The sequence below is a fragment of the Struthio camelus genome, chromosome 3 (genome assembly GCF_040807025.1).
Source record: "Struthio camelus isolate bStrCam1 chromosome 3, bStrCam1.hap1, whole genome shotgun sequence".
NCBI lineage: Eukaryota > Metazoa > Chordata > Aves > Struthioniformes > Struthionidae > Struthio > Struthio camelus.
Genome location: NC_090944.1, coordinates 40803554 through 40822346, shown reverse-complemented (window position 1 = coordinate 40822346; position 18793 = coordinate 40803554). Strand labels below are relative to the sequence as shown.

General features: G+C 37.8%; 1 protein-coding gene across 5 annotated transcripts in view; it reads right to left on the bottom strand.

Moving 5' to 3' along the window:
- Positions 1 to 18793, bottom strand: part of COL19A1 (collagen type XIX alpha 1 chain) — a 209395-nt gene that overhangs the window by 41011 nt on the left and 149591 nt on the right. For all 5 annotated transcript variants that reach the window (XM_009689153.2, XM_009689151.2, XM_009689154.2 and 2 more), the window contains 14 exons: positions 17999 to 18061; positions 17184 to 17228; positions 16508 to 16543; positions 15471 to 15506; positions 15315 to 15368; positions 14377 to 14430; positions 9690 to 9743; positions 8654 to 8743; positions 8268 to 8312; positions 8088 to 8165; positions 6732 to 6767; positions 6569 to 6622; positions 6426 to 6479; positions 1153 to 1194 (listed from right to left, as the gene is read on the bottom strand). In XM_009689153.2, the coding sequence (XP_009687448.2) occupies positions 1153 to 1194; positions 6426 to 6479; positions 6569 to 6622; positions 6732 to 6767; positions 8088 to 8165; positions 8268 to 8312; positions 8654 to 8743; positions 9690 to 9743; positions 14377 to 14430; positions 15315 to 15368; positions 15471 to 15506; positions 16508 to 16543; positions 17184 to 17228; positions 17999 to 18061 (741 nt within the window). The remainder of the gene's footprint in view (positions 1 to 1152; positions 1195 to 6425; positions 6480 to 6568; positions 6623 to 6731; positions 6768 to 8087; positions 8166 to 8267; positions 8313 to 8653; positions 8744 to 9689; positions 9744 to 14376; positions 14431 to 15314; positions 15369 to 15470; positions 15507 to 16507; positions 16544 to 17183; positions 17229 to 17998; positions 18062 to 18793) is intronic.

The window sequence follows — 18793 nt, the reverse complement described above, 5'->3', positions numbered from 1 at the left end:
ACCTAGGGAAAGTTCAGGGTTTGAAGATTATTCAAGTTAAAAGGAAATACTGGTGAAAATGTCGGTAGAGACCACACTAATGTACAGAAGATTGTTCACATGAGCAAAATTTCCTCATTCGCAGCTTCCATTAGCACATTTACCCAAAAGCCTTCTTCTCAGACTTTTCTCATTGCTACACGAAATATTCATTCAGTATTCCTTCCTTGTCTCTCTCCCCACCTCTCACGTGCTCTTCCCACACTCAACCCATACTAATAGAAGGTTTTCAGCCTAGCCAGTTCCATTCTTGAGAGGACTCCCAAATGCCTTTATTTTGGATAGTCTCAACAATCTGCGTTTAGGTTTGAGCACACCATCCTCTTTTTATGGATGAGGCAGAGTTGAAGGCTACTTGTTACGCTCATCAGCTTCACAACTGCAGTTACCTTAAATTAAATAATTCCTGCTTTGTTGGAGAAGCATTTTCCAGCTAAATTCTAATCTTATAGAAGTGCTAACCACAAAATTGACAGATATGGAGACTGAAGCATGAAGAATCAATAACATGGAGAGATGACAAAGAGGAAGAAGGGCATGCACAGGAAAAATAAAATAAAATTCTAGACAGAAACAATAAGAGAAAACCCCTGAGAAAGAACTAAAAGAAATAGAATTTGGGAATGAATAAGTCAATAAACCATAAGCATATATATTAATAAAAGACAAGACAATAGAATAGTCTCTCTCCTCAGAAATGATGTGTGCTTTTCATATAAAAATCCTCTTTGGAATACTGCAGATCGCATCAAGTACTATTTTTCAAGACAATGACATAGAATTCTAGATTATTTTCTCTGTTTGTTACATTACCAATATCACATGCTAGAGCACAAAGCAGAGAATGGTCGTAGCAATTCGTATGTGCACTGGATGCACTGAACAGGTACATGTTGGTAACTAGCTCCCACAACATTCAAACACTATTTTCTAAAATTCCAATCATACACTCTAATTCAATATTTTTTAAAAATAAAATGAAAATTAACAAAAATCTCAAAATGATTTTAGGATAGGCCAAATAGGACATAACCTAACCTGCAGAAACTTGCAAGTGCACGTTTTGGTTTAATGCTCATGACAAACAGATATTTAACCAGAGAAAATTTTTACCTTCAGTATAGTACCCATGTCTCCCACAAGTGGCAGTGCAATCTAAAATTAAAAAAGGCAGCTACCATTAACATTTTACATGAATAATATTTTACACTTCATTAATTCTGATAGGTACTCAAAAGTTTATGTAGTTGCACACATAGTTTGATTTCATATATTTTGGCTGAAGTTATTTTACTATGAAAACTTTTACTAAGAAAAATTAAGGATTCAAACATGGTTTTAAATGTTAAATTCCACTATGAAACATTTTTAAATATGAAAAAGTGTGCTGTGTTTGTAGTAAGCCAATAACACCTCAACATTGTTGGAAATTCTCAGAGGCAACTCTCACTGTCTGATTATCTTCAATGTTTTCCCTCTTTTTTCTCCGAGGCTTTGGCTATATAGCGAACTGTAGCATGAAGGGCAGAGATATCAAAAATAACTTTAATAAACTAGCTGAGACACTGGAAATAATCCAGCTACAGCAACATGAGTACCAAATATAGCATTTTCTCCTGATTTTAAACATTAAGAATTAGTGCAAAACTATGTGGTGCCGCAGAGCCACAGCTAAATTGCTACCAAGGCCAAAGCTACCCAATTACAGCTTAATCGATAACTTTGCACTATACTGCAATATAGCTGCATCCTCAGATTGCCAAGTGTTGTTGTTAATCTTATGTTTAAAGATTGCCTGTAAAATCTTACTGAACTGGTATCATCAGCTTCATTCACAAACAGATGCTTCAGTTACCAGTGCTCATTCTTTAAATCAAGAAATAAGTCTTGCAACTGCTAAAACAAAGATCTAGTCCTGAGCATAATTAGATGCATTCAATACTTTTTTCATTGTTGTTATTCAACCTGTTTCAACCACTGCCATCTTTAAAAAGAAAAATAAAATTTAAGCCTTTTTTTAGCATATTAGAAAAACTGCCTGTTGGTAGCAATGGGTGTCAAATACCAGATCAAGAGAGCCACTGCTGAACATAGCAAACTGCAAGTGTAACCAGGAACACACCATTTACAATGTAGCTTCACAACCTTTGAAAAGCAGGCTGAGAATTTTTCTGGAGTAGGATATTGCCACTTCACACAATTTAAAAACATCCATGTGTAAGGCGTGAAGTTCATCCCTTGCACAAAGGTAAACTAAATACAGACCATGTAACCTGCTTTTAAAAACCTCCAATAAGCCTTAAGAAGAAAAACCACATCCCTACATGGCCTGATTTTTTGTGCTCCTCCTTGTAACAACATTTCACCAACAGGCAGGCTCTTATCGCCTCCCCTCTTGCACTTTTTTTCTAGAGGACAATGCCTAATTCCTTCAGTCTCTCCTGTTTCCTAATGCACTTGTTTAAGCTGCAGCATCACATTAAGACACGGGCCCCCGGTCCCCAGCTAGAAAGGGACCCAATGTGCAGCAGCCAGGGCACGGGCGGTATGAGAGCAGGCCCCCTGCTCGCTGCCATAATCTGCCCAGCACGTACGGCAGGTCCCGTCTTACTGCACACGTGCTCTAGAGTCACTGCTGCACACGCTCGACTCTGATACACCCTCGCCTTTTGATAACGCTAAGATGGCCTTAATTTTGGCCTTAATTTTCTGGACTCTCTCCTATTTTCTACATATTTCTTTGAAGACATTGCCTCCAAAAAGAAGTGCGTTTCAAGAGAGCAGAAGGCCATGAGATTGCTATTAACAAGCTTTAGCATGAGGTCTGCCCGTTTCACAGCGACATCAGACTTTTTGCTCACATTTAGGCTACAGTGCGCTGTGCCTTCCGGCTCCTGTTCTACTTACGCAATTTGTTTTTCTTATTAAGCACTTTATGCTTATCTGTCTTGAGTTTCATCCTGCTGATTTCAGACTGTCTCTGAATTTTAAAATTTGATTTTATCTTCAAAAAGCTTGAAGTCCTTCCTAGCCCAGTTACAGATTTTATCTCTATTTAATTATCCTAATCAAATTAAAACACTAAAAAGAACGAGGCATGGGAGAGTCCTCTCGCTCTCCCTGAGTCTAACAGCAATCTGGTGATAGCCACTCATATGTGTATTTTTTGATAAGCACTAACTGCATAGCAATTACTTCTACAGCATTTTTAGCTCCTTTATGAAAACATCAGCAGGACAGTGTCAAGGTTTTATTAAAACCGAGATGCTTAACATCACTGCTTCCTTGTATCTCCCAAGAAAGTTAACCTGCCAGAGATGGAAATCCGATTTATTCCATGATTATTTCTTAGCAAACCATGTTAACATTTTTGTGTCTCCATAATATCATCCATATCATTTGTACTTATAAACTAATTTTAAAAAAATTATTTCAAATCTTTCTAGCAATCAAAGTTACTTTCAACTGACCTATTATATGCTCTTTCCTCTTCTACTTGCCTTTTATGAAGATTTGTCTTTTGTGAGTGCCTCCCCATCCCTCAAAAGCTTCGCCTTTCTCAAAGTACTCAAAGATAACTGCTAATAATTCAGAGACTGCTTTGGTGAATTCTGTAGGTGAATCCACCTGACCTTCATGCTGTAAAAACTTTTTAACCCTTTTTAAATTAAATTAATTAAAATTAATTTTATGTATTTTCTGAAAAGTAATTTTTTTTCCTGTGGACAATGAAAACCTACTGAATTCTTCAGGTTTCTCTCCACAATCTGTAATTTGATCTCACTCAATATTAAATAATAGACCTATATTCTACTGGTCTTTTAATTACTTGTGTCCACAGGGCCTTTTTCTTGTTTTTATATCCATCTCTATTTGAAGCTCATTTTATATCTGTATTTTTCTGAATCTATGATTATATACCTGAGTTCTATCTTTATACTAAATGTTAGTGACAGACCTGCTTTCACCTACTGCATTTAGGTCTTTGAGGAGCTACCAATACTGTCACAGTGTCTCTTAATGCACTAGAAAAGTTTGCTGCTGTATGCTCAGGCATTGCTGCAGCCGTGATTTAAATAGGAGAAACAGTCCTATAATATAGTCAGGACTAAATTATACAACATGAAAACACTTGCTGCACTGACTGATGTTAATGCAGGAACCAGTGGGTGTGCCAACACTGTAAAATAACTTATTTCATCATCCCGATCGCTGATAATCATCAACGCACACGTGCTAGTTCGTTCCTAGGCTCTCCTTTGGTGAAAGCTGACTATTCCCTCTGAGATGAAATCTTGGCGTGATTCTGGTGCTGGTTTATCCAGGGACTACTCCCTACATACAGTATGGATGCAACTGTACTAGGTGCATTTTGCTGCACTCCGCAGAGCCTCCCAATGCTACTGTCTATACTACATTCCCTCAAAGAGTCCCATTCACTCTCCTGTCATGCCCCACAGCATGCAGCATACACCACCACCCTGTAATAGCAATTACAGCATTAAGCCTTTACATGTTTTGGGCCACTTTGAACTGAAAACAATTACAAAACAATTCGTAATTACGTGCTATGATCATAGAGGTGCCAGGTAGCACCCAGAGGTGATATCAGATCAAGGCCTATGCAATGTGGGTTATAGAAGAACCGGAACCTCTCTGTATCACTGCCCAGAGGCCAAATATCTCTCCCTGTGGAAGAGGCCTTTAACACAGAGCCAATACTTCCTTAGCCTCCCGCTTAGTAAAGCTGTACTGAACATTTAATGTAATCTCTTTTGGATGTTTTGTAGTGCTCCTTAACTCTTTGCTCTCTATTTTATTGCATAAACACCTTACTGTGAGTCCTCAGGCTTACTCGCCAACTTCAGTGCACCTGTACTATCAAATGTTTAGTTGAAAGCACATTTTATACTTGAAATACATATTTTACTGCTTAATATATTCCTGCAGAGGCTCTGGAGCATTTCCAATTGCTTCACAGGCTACCAGCAGTCTGCAGGTTTGGGAACCACTGTCCCAGATTTGCATCTCTGAAACTTTGAGATGTAGCTCACTCAGGAGAGATGAAGCATGTCTGTGTGTCTGAGGTGTATGTACTGTGATCAGGTGCAAAGAATCGTCCGTTTAAGTGACAAACAGATCGAGACCTCTGAGATACACTACTCATTCCTCAGTGAAAAGGCCAAATTCATGCCTTAGCAAGGAATAGAGATTTTGTTAAAGGACATAATACAGTTCAAAAGTTAGCTTTTGTAATTTTTATTCTCCCTTATTATGATATGTCTTAAATCATCTGTTATTTGCACATAGAGTACTATCATTGTATCTCACTGCTTTTCTAAAACTGTGCCTTTGGCTAAAATGTCTTGGGAAAGACCAAATCCTGTTCAACAAATAACAGCACAAGTGAGTTTAACAATATATTTTTTTAAGCTCTGGTTTTGGTTTGTTTCTTCCAATTGCCTGCAGATTTTTATTTTGCTGATGGCATACTCTCCCATAGCTACTCAGGAAATTCAGAAAATGTCATTTGCTGTGATAAAAGCCTCTGCAAGCGTTGGTTTCTACACAAAAAGTTACTTTCTGAAACTTCTGAAGAAGCTGTGGGAGCAGCTGATTCAAAGCAGGAGCAGGAATAATGACTGGAGACTTGCTGTTATGCAGATTTTGCAGATATGCACCTGGGTCTCTCCTGACTCCCATGTAAACCACTCAGGTATCTTTAAAGGCACACTTTAGCCTGAAGCATGGGTACACTTTATGGCTCTTGCAGCGCTGAACTTTACAAAGCCTATAAAGCCATAGAACTGCTAAATACAGAAACATTGCTGTAATACCCAAGAGGAGATAACAACCTCAAAAATGTGTTGAAGGATCAGAACTCATTTAGTGTTTTTTTTTAAACCTAGCTACTTAATTTTTTTTTCATTAGTGTTAAAGGGAATTAATCACACTACAGACTAATTATTTTCAGAATTTCATTAAAAATTAATGTATTCCTAGTATAGCAGAGGAAAGCTAGTTTCAGAATCCCAAAACTTTCTTCTTCAATCTTGTAACGCAGGAAGAGTCAAACTATGCTCCTGAATATTTGTATCACATAGAACTACTCCTGAGACTGAGACACACTATTTCAAGTTAAAGTTGGAAGAAACTCTAATATACAAATTACATCACCTGAAAACATGGAATTTATCATACAAATGTTACCGTAAGCTTAATTTACACTGCAATATGATCTAGTAAAAAGAACAAAATAAATAATTCAGTTAAGTTAATCTAATTAACTTAATCATTCAGACTTCCTAGACCTGCTACCTATCTTGTCTCTTAAATTTAAAACATTAGTACCAAAGTAAATATGCAAACTTCCAGTGTATACATACAGGATCACCTGGAGGGCCTGGCAGTCCTGGCTTTCCATCTCGTCCTGGAGTGCCCTAGAAATTTAAAATTCAATTCAGTGCTCCTATATCACTGATAACGGTCATGTTACTTTTTGTGGTATATATACAGAACTGTTACTTACATTAATACCTGGGGTACCTGGAGTTCCTGGTAACCCTGGGGGTCCTCTAGGGCCCTGAGATCAGGAGAAGTTATTTAGGATTTAAAGAACTTTTTCTTCTACTGTAAACTTCTTAAAACTTAAATTAAGTTTTTTTATATTAATTAGAATACTTGCACCCTACCTGGACACCTGCTGATCCAGCTGGACCCATAGGACCCTGCAAGAAAATCCCAAATAATCACAGTACAGTAGTCATGCTTTTTGGGATAAAGGAGATGAACTTGATCAAAAAATAGTGAATGTGACACACTGGTTCAGTTCACATTGTACGAAAGACGTGCTCTAAGGTTTGGCTTCAAATCCAGATGTCATTTCACCAAAATAGGAGAGTTCAATATGAGACATTTTGCTGAGGGCCATTTTTAACGGCAAGGAATGCCATAGAATGATCTATGGTCAAATATGCTATTTAGCTAGGTGATTCACTGGAAAAACCGACATTCAATAGAGTAAAAACAAATTAGACAATTTAAAGACAAACAGGCTGATTTTTTAATTCATTATTGAAAATATTTTAAGGGAATACCTTATTTTCGAGGATTATTAGCTGAGATTAAGACTCAAATGTGAATCTCTAGTCAACTATCTCAAACATTTTCTCTCTGCATGTTAGTCCTGCCACTAAATGGAAATGTATCAGCTGAGTATGTTGGTCTGGATTGAAGATATTGCCCTGTTGACCACAGCAGAACTCATGACAGTAACAGATACCACCTACCATCTATATTTTACTGAACACAATGAAGACACTGGAGATGGATTTAAAGACACTAGTAAGGCAGAAACCTGGGTAACTAAAACGTTTCCTGGTCAACAGGGAACTGTAAAACAGTTATTGCTGTGTAATAGGTATTTAGTCTGAATGCTCTATGTGCACTGCATCAACCTGTTTCATGTTTGATTTTAAACTGCATAGAAATGCAGTTTAAAGACAATCAAGACTTTGCTCTTTCCTGTTGCGGTACCTTGACAATGTAAGATTCGTGTTTATAAGCAGTACACATCAGCTTGTAATTAGCAGTCATCACAAATGTAAAAGTTTAGAGCAGTCCCAAAGCCTTCCACATCTGAAGGCAAAACACACGTTTTTGCCTTTTCCAGTAGCAGCATGTGTTTCAAAATGCCGTCATCTACAATGTAGACTATTCCTCTTCTCTTGTACCAATACTCAGGATGGATTCGGCTGACAACTGCAAACAGCTGTTGCTCAGAAACAGAACAGTTAGTCTAAAGATACCGCAACACCATTAGCATTAAACCTGTCAGCAACGTAGCCATTGACTTGTTCAGTTCTCCAGATGTCCATTTGTAAGTGAGCACTACAGTTCTTTGTGGGTCTGGATAAAGGGAAAAGATGCTACGCTGGGAATCAGCAGTCAGAAGACGGTTCATGCCATGATTGCTCATTATTCCTCCTTTACTTGCCGTAGTTTGATGCCCAGTGAGAAGCCCAAATTCTGGGTGTTAGCGTACTTACTGGTGATCCCTGAATGCCTACTCCAGGAGGTCCCATCTCCCCAGGGGCTCCTTGCACACCAGGTAGTCCTCTTTCTCCCTGAGAAGGATGCAAGCGTTTCAGTTACCACATCTCTGGAAACGTAAACTAGCCCATTATCCCATATTTTCAGAAACAGGAAACATAAAAATTGTTCTACACCTTTGGTCCCCGCGGACCTGGGTTTCCAGGAATACCAGTGGGACCCTAAAAAAAACAACAAAAAAAATTATATTTTGAAATCAAAGAGATTGGCTGAGTTTTATTGCCAAAATTAGCCAGCCTTTATAAATAAACTATGACAGATTTATATATGCCTTCCTTGTTAATACCACTTGAACTAGGACTGTATGTCTTGCACCGACAACACAGATTTCCAAACTGTATTTTCAATGCACTTACAATACCAGTATGGCATATATTTTGACTTTTAAATTACACCTGAAAAAAAATGTGTTCTGATTTCATTCACTGTACAATGAGGATTCTTTAATTGTTTTCTCTACAAGAAATCAATTCACAAAAGCCTTTTCAGATTATGGACTTACTGGTGCTCCAGGCAGACTTGGCCCAGGAGGCCCCACTTCACCTTTTGGACCTGGATGCCCAGGCGGTCCCATAATCCCACCAGGGTCCCCCTGCAAGATAAATTTGAATTACTACTTGGAACACCAGAATTCTTCCTTACAGAAAAATATGCAATGCTTGCCATGTATCTAATCTATATTTCTTTCTCCTAAGTCCTCCAATATGTGGGCTGTCATAAAAACCTGCCAATTATTCCACAATAACAACCCTCAAATCTCTCTCACCAGCTATCTATTCCTAGTGCTAAAATCTTGGTCTTTGCTTTACTTACCTTTCATCTTTAGTTAAACTTTACTTTTTCCTTCTTAAGCTCTTCACTGTACTCCTGTTTACATTATTCCAGTTATTTTCCACTCCTGCCTTTTCAGCAGCTCACTTCTTCAAAGTATTAATGGATTATATTAACTTCATTTGAACCTCAAGATGTATAAATACCATAACAAATGACATAGCTCACAGGATGCGTGTGTATCACCTTTTCTGCCCTTCTCTAGATACAGCATATATCATTATACTTATGCCATTTTCAGACCCCTGCTGATGCAGCTGATTTCCAACTAAGGGAATGTCTGCGCAGCACAATGCAATGCCATAAAGAGATCCCAGGCTTGGCTCAGATCTGGAGGCAGTATAGCGGCATCACTGCCCTGCTAAGATTAATGAGCCTGGCTTTGAAGCAGAGGTTTATATGAGTCTGGCTAGGGCACTCTACTGGAAAGGCTATTCTGCTTTCAAGACCTGAACTAGTATTTCTGCACTGCATAGACTAAGTGCCCATCTTTAAATAATACTGAAATTATGATTTTTGAAGAGCAATTGAGTTGGCAAATTGGTCTGCAACATCTCTGAGGAGGAGATGGGGATTTTGCTTGTTCATTTTTAAATTAATTCATAAAGCAATCAGATAGACGTACTACAGAAGGATAGAAGATTACTTCAGGAGCAGTCAAGTATACTCTAATATGCCAAGGTTAATTACAAGCAGTTAAAACATACCTTGTCTCCTTTAACTCCCGGTTTTCCTGGTAACCCGTGCTCTCCTGGTAAGCCCTTGAATCAATTTAAAATATCAGTTTGCATTTTTATAGCATACTCCCTTAAAATGTATCTACAATTACAGATGAAATTGAGCTTATGCTGGATTATTTACCATGCATGAATATTAGGCCAGATGTTGAAAGAGTTCAAGTTAATGAATTTTAATTTATTCAAATGTACGTATCATTTTCCTTTAAATTAAAGCTTACTACTCAACGATATTTTCTAGGCCCTATCAGTACAGGGTGGCAGAGTCTTAAGATTTTTTTAAATTTTAATTTCAAAACAATCCCAAGTCTTGAAAATCAATCATTTTTCAAGGAAGATGGCAGCAGGTAAAAAACGAATTTCAAATTGTAAACATGCATTTTTGGCTATAAAGCACTCCATGATTTCCTACATTAATTATGCAAACTCCTTTCTTAAAAGCATCAGTAACTTCCTACTCCTGCACATTAATTAATTCCTCAAATTCCTTTAAAGTGTTTCAGATATTCAGTGGATATAGTTAACTACTTCAGCAAAATAATTGTATTCTATCCTTTTTTTGTCTGAATCTCCTTTTCATCTTTCACATTTTGTTTTTAACTCCAGTATATTCTCTTCTTCTGCTCCTCAAAGAGTTGCATAAAGGTAGAGAAATTAAAGAAAATAAAATCTAAATAGAAACTATTCAAATAATTGAGAAGGTTAAACTGATTGCTGATGTTCTCTCACTATGCTGGAACAAATATGGAAAACTTTTCCTATAACTCTTCAAAGCTATTCAACTATTGTATACAGCATTTTATTAAGAACCCCAGTAAATGATAGCAAATGATAGTAACAATAACATTGTCTAAACTAAACAGTTATATCTGTAGACTGTACTCAAATACACCTAGCAAATGTGTATTTAAACACACATGGCAAACAAACTTTCTGAAAAAAAGACATAAAAATACATATCACTTTTATTTTGCTTTGCAGGGTGGAACACAGCTTTGTGAGAATTTGTATATGAAGGATGACGACATTTTCATGTCGGTAGATACGGTTCAACAGCTGTGTGTTCGCTCTTTCTGCTGCACTCTCAACTTCATATAGACAGACAGCTACTTGTTTCACACAGTCATCCAGATTAAAAGCACAAGAAAAGAAGAAGTGTAGCTGAACAAAGAATATTCTGTTTTCACCAACAGGAAACCATTACAAGAATATATGAAAATTCAAATTTACTGATTATGGATCAGACGTTGTGTCCTACCCTATCCCCTTTTGATATTGACATAAAATGTATACAGTCTGGCTCTATCTTCTTTCCTAAGGATTTCTCTGTTTATTTTTTTTTCTCTTTTCCAGAACCAAGTGTAAAAGGCTTATTAGGAAAGGAAAGAAGCAAGTCTTATCTGCTGGATGGCTCTTTGATGATGTAAGTGAAACTATTTTCAACCTTTCATAATTTTCACCATGCTGCATAGGACCAATAATTCCAGTTGTTAATCCATAATGTTTCATATTTAGCACTTAAAACAACCCAATGAGCTTGGACCTAAATATTGTATACTAGTATTGCAATAAAAATGAAAGAAGATAAAGTCTCTGCCCAAAGACATTTTCGGTAAAATTCAAATATGACTTCCTGTCGCTTGTGAATCTGACTTTGAAATCACACATATGTTTTTGAATACAAGCATGTGTGTATGAATATAAGTCTTCAAGATCACCTATATATGGGATCTACATATGTTACATATGAAGTTTATTTATTTGCTTATTTAAAATATCACTTTTTCAAAGATCCAGAACAACAGCAGTTTCAAACCCAGCAATTATGGACTCAAATGGGACCACGGCAATACAAGGAAAACAGAAATGCAGTGCTTTGTTATTTCTTACAGTAAGAATTGGGATCTGTGTGTGAGTACGAGCACAGCAGAAAAGCTTTGCAAACTATAGTTACAGAGGACAGGCAGACTAGACAAAAATATGTGCCTGCTTCAACTGAGGATGAACATAAAGTATAAAGAAATGGTAGATAAGTAACAGTACAAAATGATTACATGCAGCTTCAATTATTAGTCTTTTTCTATAAGGAGCTGAACATTCTGTACTCCAGCTTTCACTTTGCATGTATCCCTGAGAGTTTTACGAGTAATAGTTCTGCTGACCGTGCTACGTAACGCTCAGAACTGTCTTTTAACATTAATAAAATAAACAGAATCTTGACGGTCTGTTCAAACAAGGAGTTTCCTGCTATAGAGTACAGTCTCAGAAAGGCCTAAGACAAAACACAGCAGCACCAGCTCCCAGATGCTTCTGCTTGTAGTTGTAAGACGAAAAACAAAAACAGTCCACAGAGCAAAGGTCAGAATCCCAGCTTTTTTCGGGTGACTGCTTAACTGCTAGGCTAAACCTAAGCTCTCTATTGTATACTCCTTTTTAGTCCACTTCTCAGATGAGTGCTCTAAGCACTAAAATGGTATGTAAAAACAGGAGAAAGGGAGGGAGGAAGGAAGGCGAGGGGAGAGGGGGAAGGTACCACCCTTGTGGTATGAACACTAATTTTTTGAGTTTCTATGGGGATTAGGCAGACCATAGTTGCCTGTGCACCTAAAAATGGGTTGCACTCTAGTTTAAACGGGAGACAGGCAGCCATCTCCCCAGAACAGGCATTCTGGTATATTAGGAAGTAAAGTCAAGTGCCCAGGGAACTTTCATGCTAAGTATAAGGGTGTCTAATACTTTAAGACGTTCCCCACAGTGTGGGCATGGATGTTTCACCCATGTTCTCGCTGCCTGAAGGTGTAGGGGTTACAGGAGCACTGGATCTCCAGTCAGGCCCCTGCTGGCATGAGGGACCCGGATCACTGGCAGATCCATGTGGCTGTTGCCCACAAGCATAATGGTCGCAGGCACACTAATTTCCCCATAAGGCCTGTGCTTGGCCTGAAGAGCCCTGATCAGCTGGTAGATCAGTGCATCTGCCATCCCGGAAGCATAATAGTTACAGGCACACTAAATCCCCAGTAAGACCCCCATTAGGTAGACAGACCCCAGCCAGCTGGTAGATCTGTATGCCTGGTGCCCAAAAGCATAATGGTTACAAGTACATTAACTCCCCAGTGAGGTCCCTACTGGGTTGTCAGACCCAGACTTGCCCATAGACTTGCACACTTTCCTCTCACAGGCATAAGAGTTACAGACACACTACTCCTCTGGTGAGGCCACTGGCTATCAGTACTGTGAGGCAGCACACAGATACACACACGCTCCTCCTGGAGGGTCCCCCATAATCAGCTACGATCTCGAAGTTCAGTAAGCTGTTAATATCTCACTTCTGACACCATTATGTCACAGGAGAGACAGAGTAAATAACAACCCATAGTGGATCTAGATATTGGGGTTTATTTAAGAACCACTGAGTTTTTACCCTACTTGACTGTCTCACACTCTCACTCACTCAACCCCTCCCAGCGTGTTATGGTCATTAGGTTTCCACTTCCCTTTCCAGCAGGAAGCTGGGCAGAAAGTCGTATGGGTTTGAGCTGTGCAGCTGCTCACAGTGGCCACGGTCCCTGGGTGTCCCCTGGCATTTGTCCCCACATATCTCCCTGATCTCCAGAACCTTCCCCTACTTTCAGGATCTTTCCTCCACCCCAGATCTTCACCTGCTTCTTTCCAGACCCCTTTCTTCCTTCTGAAAGCACTTCTCCCCTTTGGGAACCCTCTTCCTTTTCAGCACCACTTCTTCCTTCTGGAACCTCAGCCCCCTGGTTCTCGCAATCTAAGCAGTTTAAGTGCAGAAGCACAACTGGTGATCAGCCGCCTACTTGGTGGTCCTGTCTTGTGTCTCTTTATTATCTGGAGACTTCAGGATGTGCCATTTTTGTTTAGTCCAGGTGCTATCAAAATTTACAGCCAGCTTCTAACAGTTGCAGCTAGCCAGTAGCAGGCTTTTGCTTGAGAGTTCAAACGTTTGGGACATTCACCCAAATACATACAATTATCTGCTGCCTGTCAGCATTCACAATTTAGACTATTTGTCACCTATAACAGCCATATAATGTATTATAGTACTTAGAGACGAGTCCAGCTCTGCATCTGAGTTTTACTCACAAATCTGACCTCATTGCTAAAATAATGAATGTAACTGTTTATTCTGTTCATCTTATTGCTGTTTACCCCTTCTAAGGGAAGTATACCAATTCAGAATAATACTAAAATATAGAAAGAAAGAATAGGAAAGGTCACATGTTTGAATCCTCGGGATACTCTTATTTTCCCTGCTGCTTCTCATCTTCCTCCACACACACGGCCTTTTCCAGTTCACTGTATAACAATATTATGCAAACTGCTAGAGAGTCTTTCAGTTTTCACCTACTCTTGTGAGATAAGAGGGAATCTGGTAGAGTTAATTATCTGTGAATCAGAAAAATTAGCATTAGCATCCTTACTTGCTTGTGCAGATGGTAACATAAGCACAAAAAGAACATAAGCGTATGGCAGAACTCTGTCCTGAGGCATAGCATAGCACTGTGCTCTGAAGGCTGATTTCTATAGCACCACTCACAGAGTACCAATGATAATTTCTGCGAGACTGCTTCACTGGCTAACTGTTTACACCCTGCACTTCTACAGGTTGGTGAAAATACAAAATACATACAACTTCTCCTGGTAGTCCTCTGGGTCCAATAGATCCTGGAGGTCCTTGCAGTCCCTGTGAGATGGTATAATAATACACACCTGAGACAAAAGTCATCATACCTGTAGTATTTCACTGTAAAGCACTCTAATACACACACACACACACACACACACACATACAACTTCACTCAGTCATTCTCCCTTAGTCTCCTAAGGATTAGTCCCATTAATTTCCAAAAAAAGGCACTAACTAAGGGAAAGAGAAGACAAAAGGGGGCTGCATTTGTTCAGTTTGTGACTTCTTTCTGATGATCTAAGAGACCTGGGTACTATTCTACTACCTCTCAGTTGGTTACTGGAGTCAGAAGTGCTACTCTTGCTTTTGCCTGGTGAATGCACTTATTCACCTCCATCTGGAACATGAATAGCTTTGAATGGAAGGTTACCTTTTTAGTTTCCTTTTCTACCCTTATTTGATAGAATTCCAGAGATCATGTGAACTCCTGAAGAACAAATAGTGCCATAGTTCAGAGGAAGAAACCATTTTCTTCAAATCAAAGCAATGACTACTTTAACATTAGCAATCTCACAGAATTAAACATAGGAAATGCTAATGTACCTGCACTGGTTACTCCTTGCCTCACTGATGGATAAAGTGGATACATTCAGTTATTAGTGCATTTGTGACTGCAAAATGGGTGCTCATATTTTTAAGCAACCAAATAAAATTTGAGCTTTGCATAAATTTTCCTTATTGATACTGAAATCAACAAGAACTTCATGAACTAGAAGTAAAATAGTTATGATCTTTGCACAAACCATTGACACAAACTATTTGGAGTCTCTGCCCTCTAGTAGTAGTTAAATAGTTGATAGCATTCAGGGTGCTATTGTACTACAGCAAGCAAAGATGACTGTAATTGCTATATTAATTCCACAAGAATACCTTTAACATACCTTTGATCCTGGATTTCCCATGAGACCAGGTGGTCCAGGGTGTCCTGGTTCACCCTAATGATGTTATTTGAGAAAAAATTCAAACTTACTGTTATGTTTCCCACTATCAGCTATGCACACCAGTGATGCATACAGTGTGTACAAGTAAAGAAATACCTTATTTCCTTTTGATCCCTCCAATCCAGTTTCTCCCTGAAAATAGAATAAATGATCATAAGAAGTTGAAATTTAGAGTAAGATCAACTAAGAGTTTAATTCACTACCTTAAAATATGATCATATAACTCACAAATTTAAAAAATATTGAAAAAATGTTAAAAATGGCTGATGCTTTGTGGAAACTTTGAAACACGTTGCTCTTTAAAAATAATGCTATTAGTAGTTTTTTCCTAGTGTTTCCGGGAACATTTGCATGAAAACAACATATTTGCTTAAGCGCTTCTCCAGTCTAAAGCTTATTGCTCCACAGTAAATTACTACTCTGTTGGTGACACAGTATTCATCTCCAAAACAATGCATTACTATAGTATGCCTTATTTTGGTTATTATAACATGATTACCACAAGTATCTAAGCAACCTTCACTTGTGTATTAAACAGCATTACTAGCTTCTGTCGTACGTCACAAGAGAGGACAAGAGTTAATTAAAAATAAGCAACACAAACAGACTCTTAAGGAATGTGTTCTGTAAATTTTCTCCAAAATAAAGAAAAATTCTGCACACATAAAATGGTTATAGGAAAATTGCCTGGAGCTTCCCAACGAGATGGTTGTATGTTTGTGGCATATTTGAATGGGTATGCCCTCATGTTAAATGCTGCATTGTGAAAGTTGATAGAACAGTTACAACAGTATAGTTCTTCCCACAAAATTTTGTGAAATAAATGAGAGAGAAAGAACTATCAGGAAAAAAAAGTTAGTATCTGACTAAACTCAGTTTAAGGACAACAGACAATCTATCTGTCCCAATAGGAATGCTGAAGAACAGGACACTGTGCCCCATCTCAGATTTTTATTTATAACCTATTTGAATTTGACGCACGCGTAGGGAGGAGACAATAAATATGTTATCCTACATAATCACGGAACCTAATGAACATATAGAAAGAAAAAGATCACAGTATGAATATAGTATGAAAATCAGATCAAATATAGGCCATTCACATCACCAGTTCAAATCTTAACTACACTTACTGGATCTCCCTTGTCCCCTTTTTCAGAAGGCTCTCCCTATGGAAACATACAGGCGATGTTAACACTCGCAGGGTTACTTCAAATGATAAGTAGTATATATCTCAGGTTTTGGTGAACAACACGTGAAACAATAGGTTTTGTACCTAAATAAAATATTTGCATTATGCAAGGTCACTTGAGAGATAATGTTAATTTAATTAGAAGACTATGAATACACAGAGAAAACAGAATTCTGCCATGCTTGAACTAAAAAGAGAGTAAATTTTAATATTTTAAAGAAATCTGTTTTTTCATACAGATATTGAAGATCATGCTTTAAATTTTAAGAAGTATGAGTGATGCCTAATTCATCAATAATCACTGATCATGAACTTACACAAACATAATTTTAAATTGATATCCAGTAAACATCTGAACATATTTAAAGTTAAGGACTTGTGTGGGCTGTTGGAACACCGAAAAGCTGTTAAACAGGGAAAAGTAACACGAACATAAATACTCTCTCAAGATGGAGCTTCAGTAAATTACTAAGGACTTCCAGAGCCCTACAGCTTTTCCTGTATCTACATACTTTTTTCTTGACCCTGAGTTTATTTTCCAAGCTTTGATTCATAATCAGTATGTTCAGCCATCTTCTAGCACCACATGTAAGCACAGAAATAAGGAATTATTTTACCTTTTCTCCTTTTGCACCAGTCATTCCCACTTCTCCTTTTTGACCCTTTAAACAAAATAAGTTATATTTACAACCTTTTTTATTTTAATAATGGAAAGAAACTCGTCCTCTCCTTCAACCACACTTTGTTCTGTGAAGGACACAAAACCTCAACTTGTATCGAAACAGAAATTTGAGATTTAAACATCTCCAAATTAATTTAAATGATTATTTTCTACAGTAGACCCTATGTCCTATCACATATCTGTGAGGGCTTGCCTCTTTTCTCCCAAATTTAAAAGGCATCCAGTTGTCAAAAATTCATTCCACTATTTAAACAGGGTAGATGCCTATAAACATTACACCATCAAAAGATCTGGATTCAGAGTCTGACCTCCATGCAATTTTTATAGGCTGACTATAAATGTTTGGTATAACAAGTCTCGCTGTACGGAGAAACTACTTTAAACATTCACGATTTACTACTAAAAATAATTTTGAATTTCAACTTTTCCAGAGACTTTTCCCCCTAAGTGGCAGCCCATCCCATTTGACTTCTCCCCAGTCAGTATTACAGAAATCACATACAATTTTTCCTGTACTCTCCCTTTCTGGCTAGCATGGATAAAGAATAAAGGCTCGCACGAGGCACCTGCAGGCTAGCACAATGAGCTGGATATTGGACAACACAGATCAAAGAGTCAATCACGTTTAAACTCTGCTATTTCTTCAAAGAACTTTGTGATAAATCAGATAAAAGATACTATGGCAAAAGAGGCAGAGATAGGTTATGGAGGTGCTTTGAAATTTCTCCAAATTTCATCCAAAATACTTACAACTTCTCCCTTCTGGCCTTTAAATCCAGGAGTGCCTAGTAATCCTAGTAGTCTTGTATCACTCTGGGAAGAAATAGCGTAGCAAAGATTGGAAAACAGAACATACCACCATGCATTTACCATGTAGTTACCATAACGGTTTCATGTAATTTGCCAGTATGTAAACTCAAAAGTCCTAATTTACTATTAGAAAGTGATATTAAATTCCTCTGCAGTACATGTAAGTAATATATTGCAGCAATAATTCTTTGTCATGCATTCATATTCCATTCACTCTAGTGAAAGACATACAAAAACATAAAAGGGAAAATATCTATGTTGAATATTGCTATGTGAACCTGTGAAATTTTTTTTGCTCTTAGTTCATTGCAAAGAGTATATTCTTATGCTGATAATCACAGCACATTTCTCAAGTACGTTAGAAAAGAACAACCCCCCTCATTTCTCTCATACGAAAAAGACACGAGCACTTCATCTCAGTTTTCAGCAGCATGAAATACATAAAATAGAACTAAATTAATTCTACTATAGCAGAGAGACAGGAAGAGATGGAATGAGTATAATCAACAGGCTCCTCACGCTACTCTCCGAAAAAACAAACAAAATTTAAGGAAGAAGGGGTTCTGGCTGTAAGCTTACTGAGATACTACTGCACTGCATCTGTTTACTCTTCTGTTCAAGGCAAATACACAGTAAAATAGAAAGTAAAAGGTTTCAACTTCACAGATACAGACTCAGGGTAATTATATTCTCAGGTATAGACTCAGGTATATTATATAAGGGGAACATTTTCTT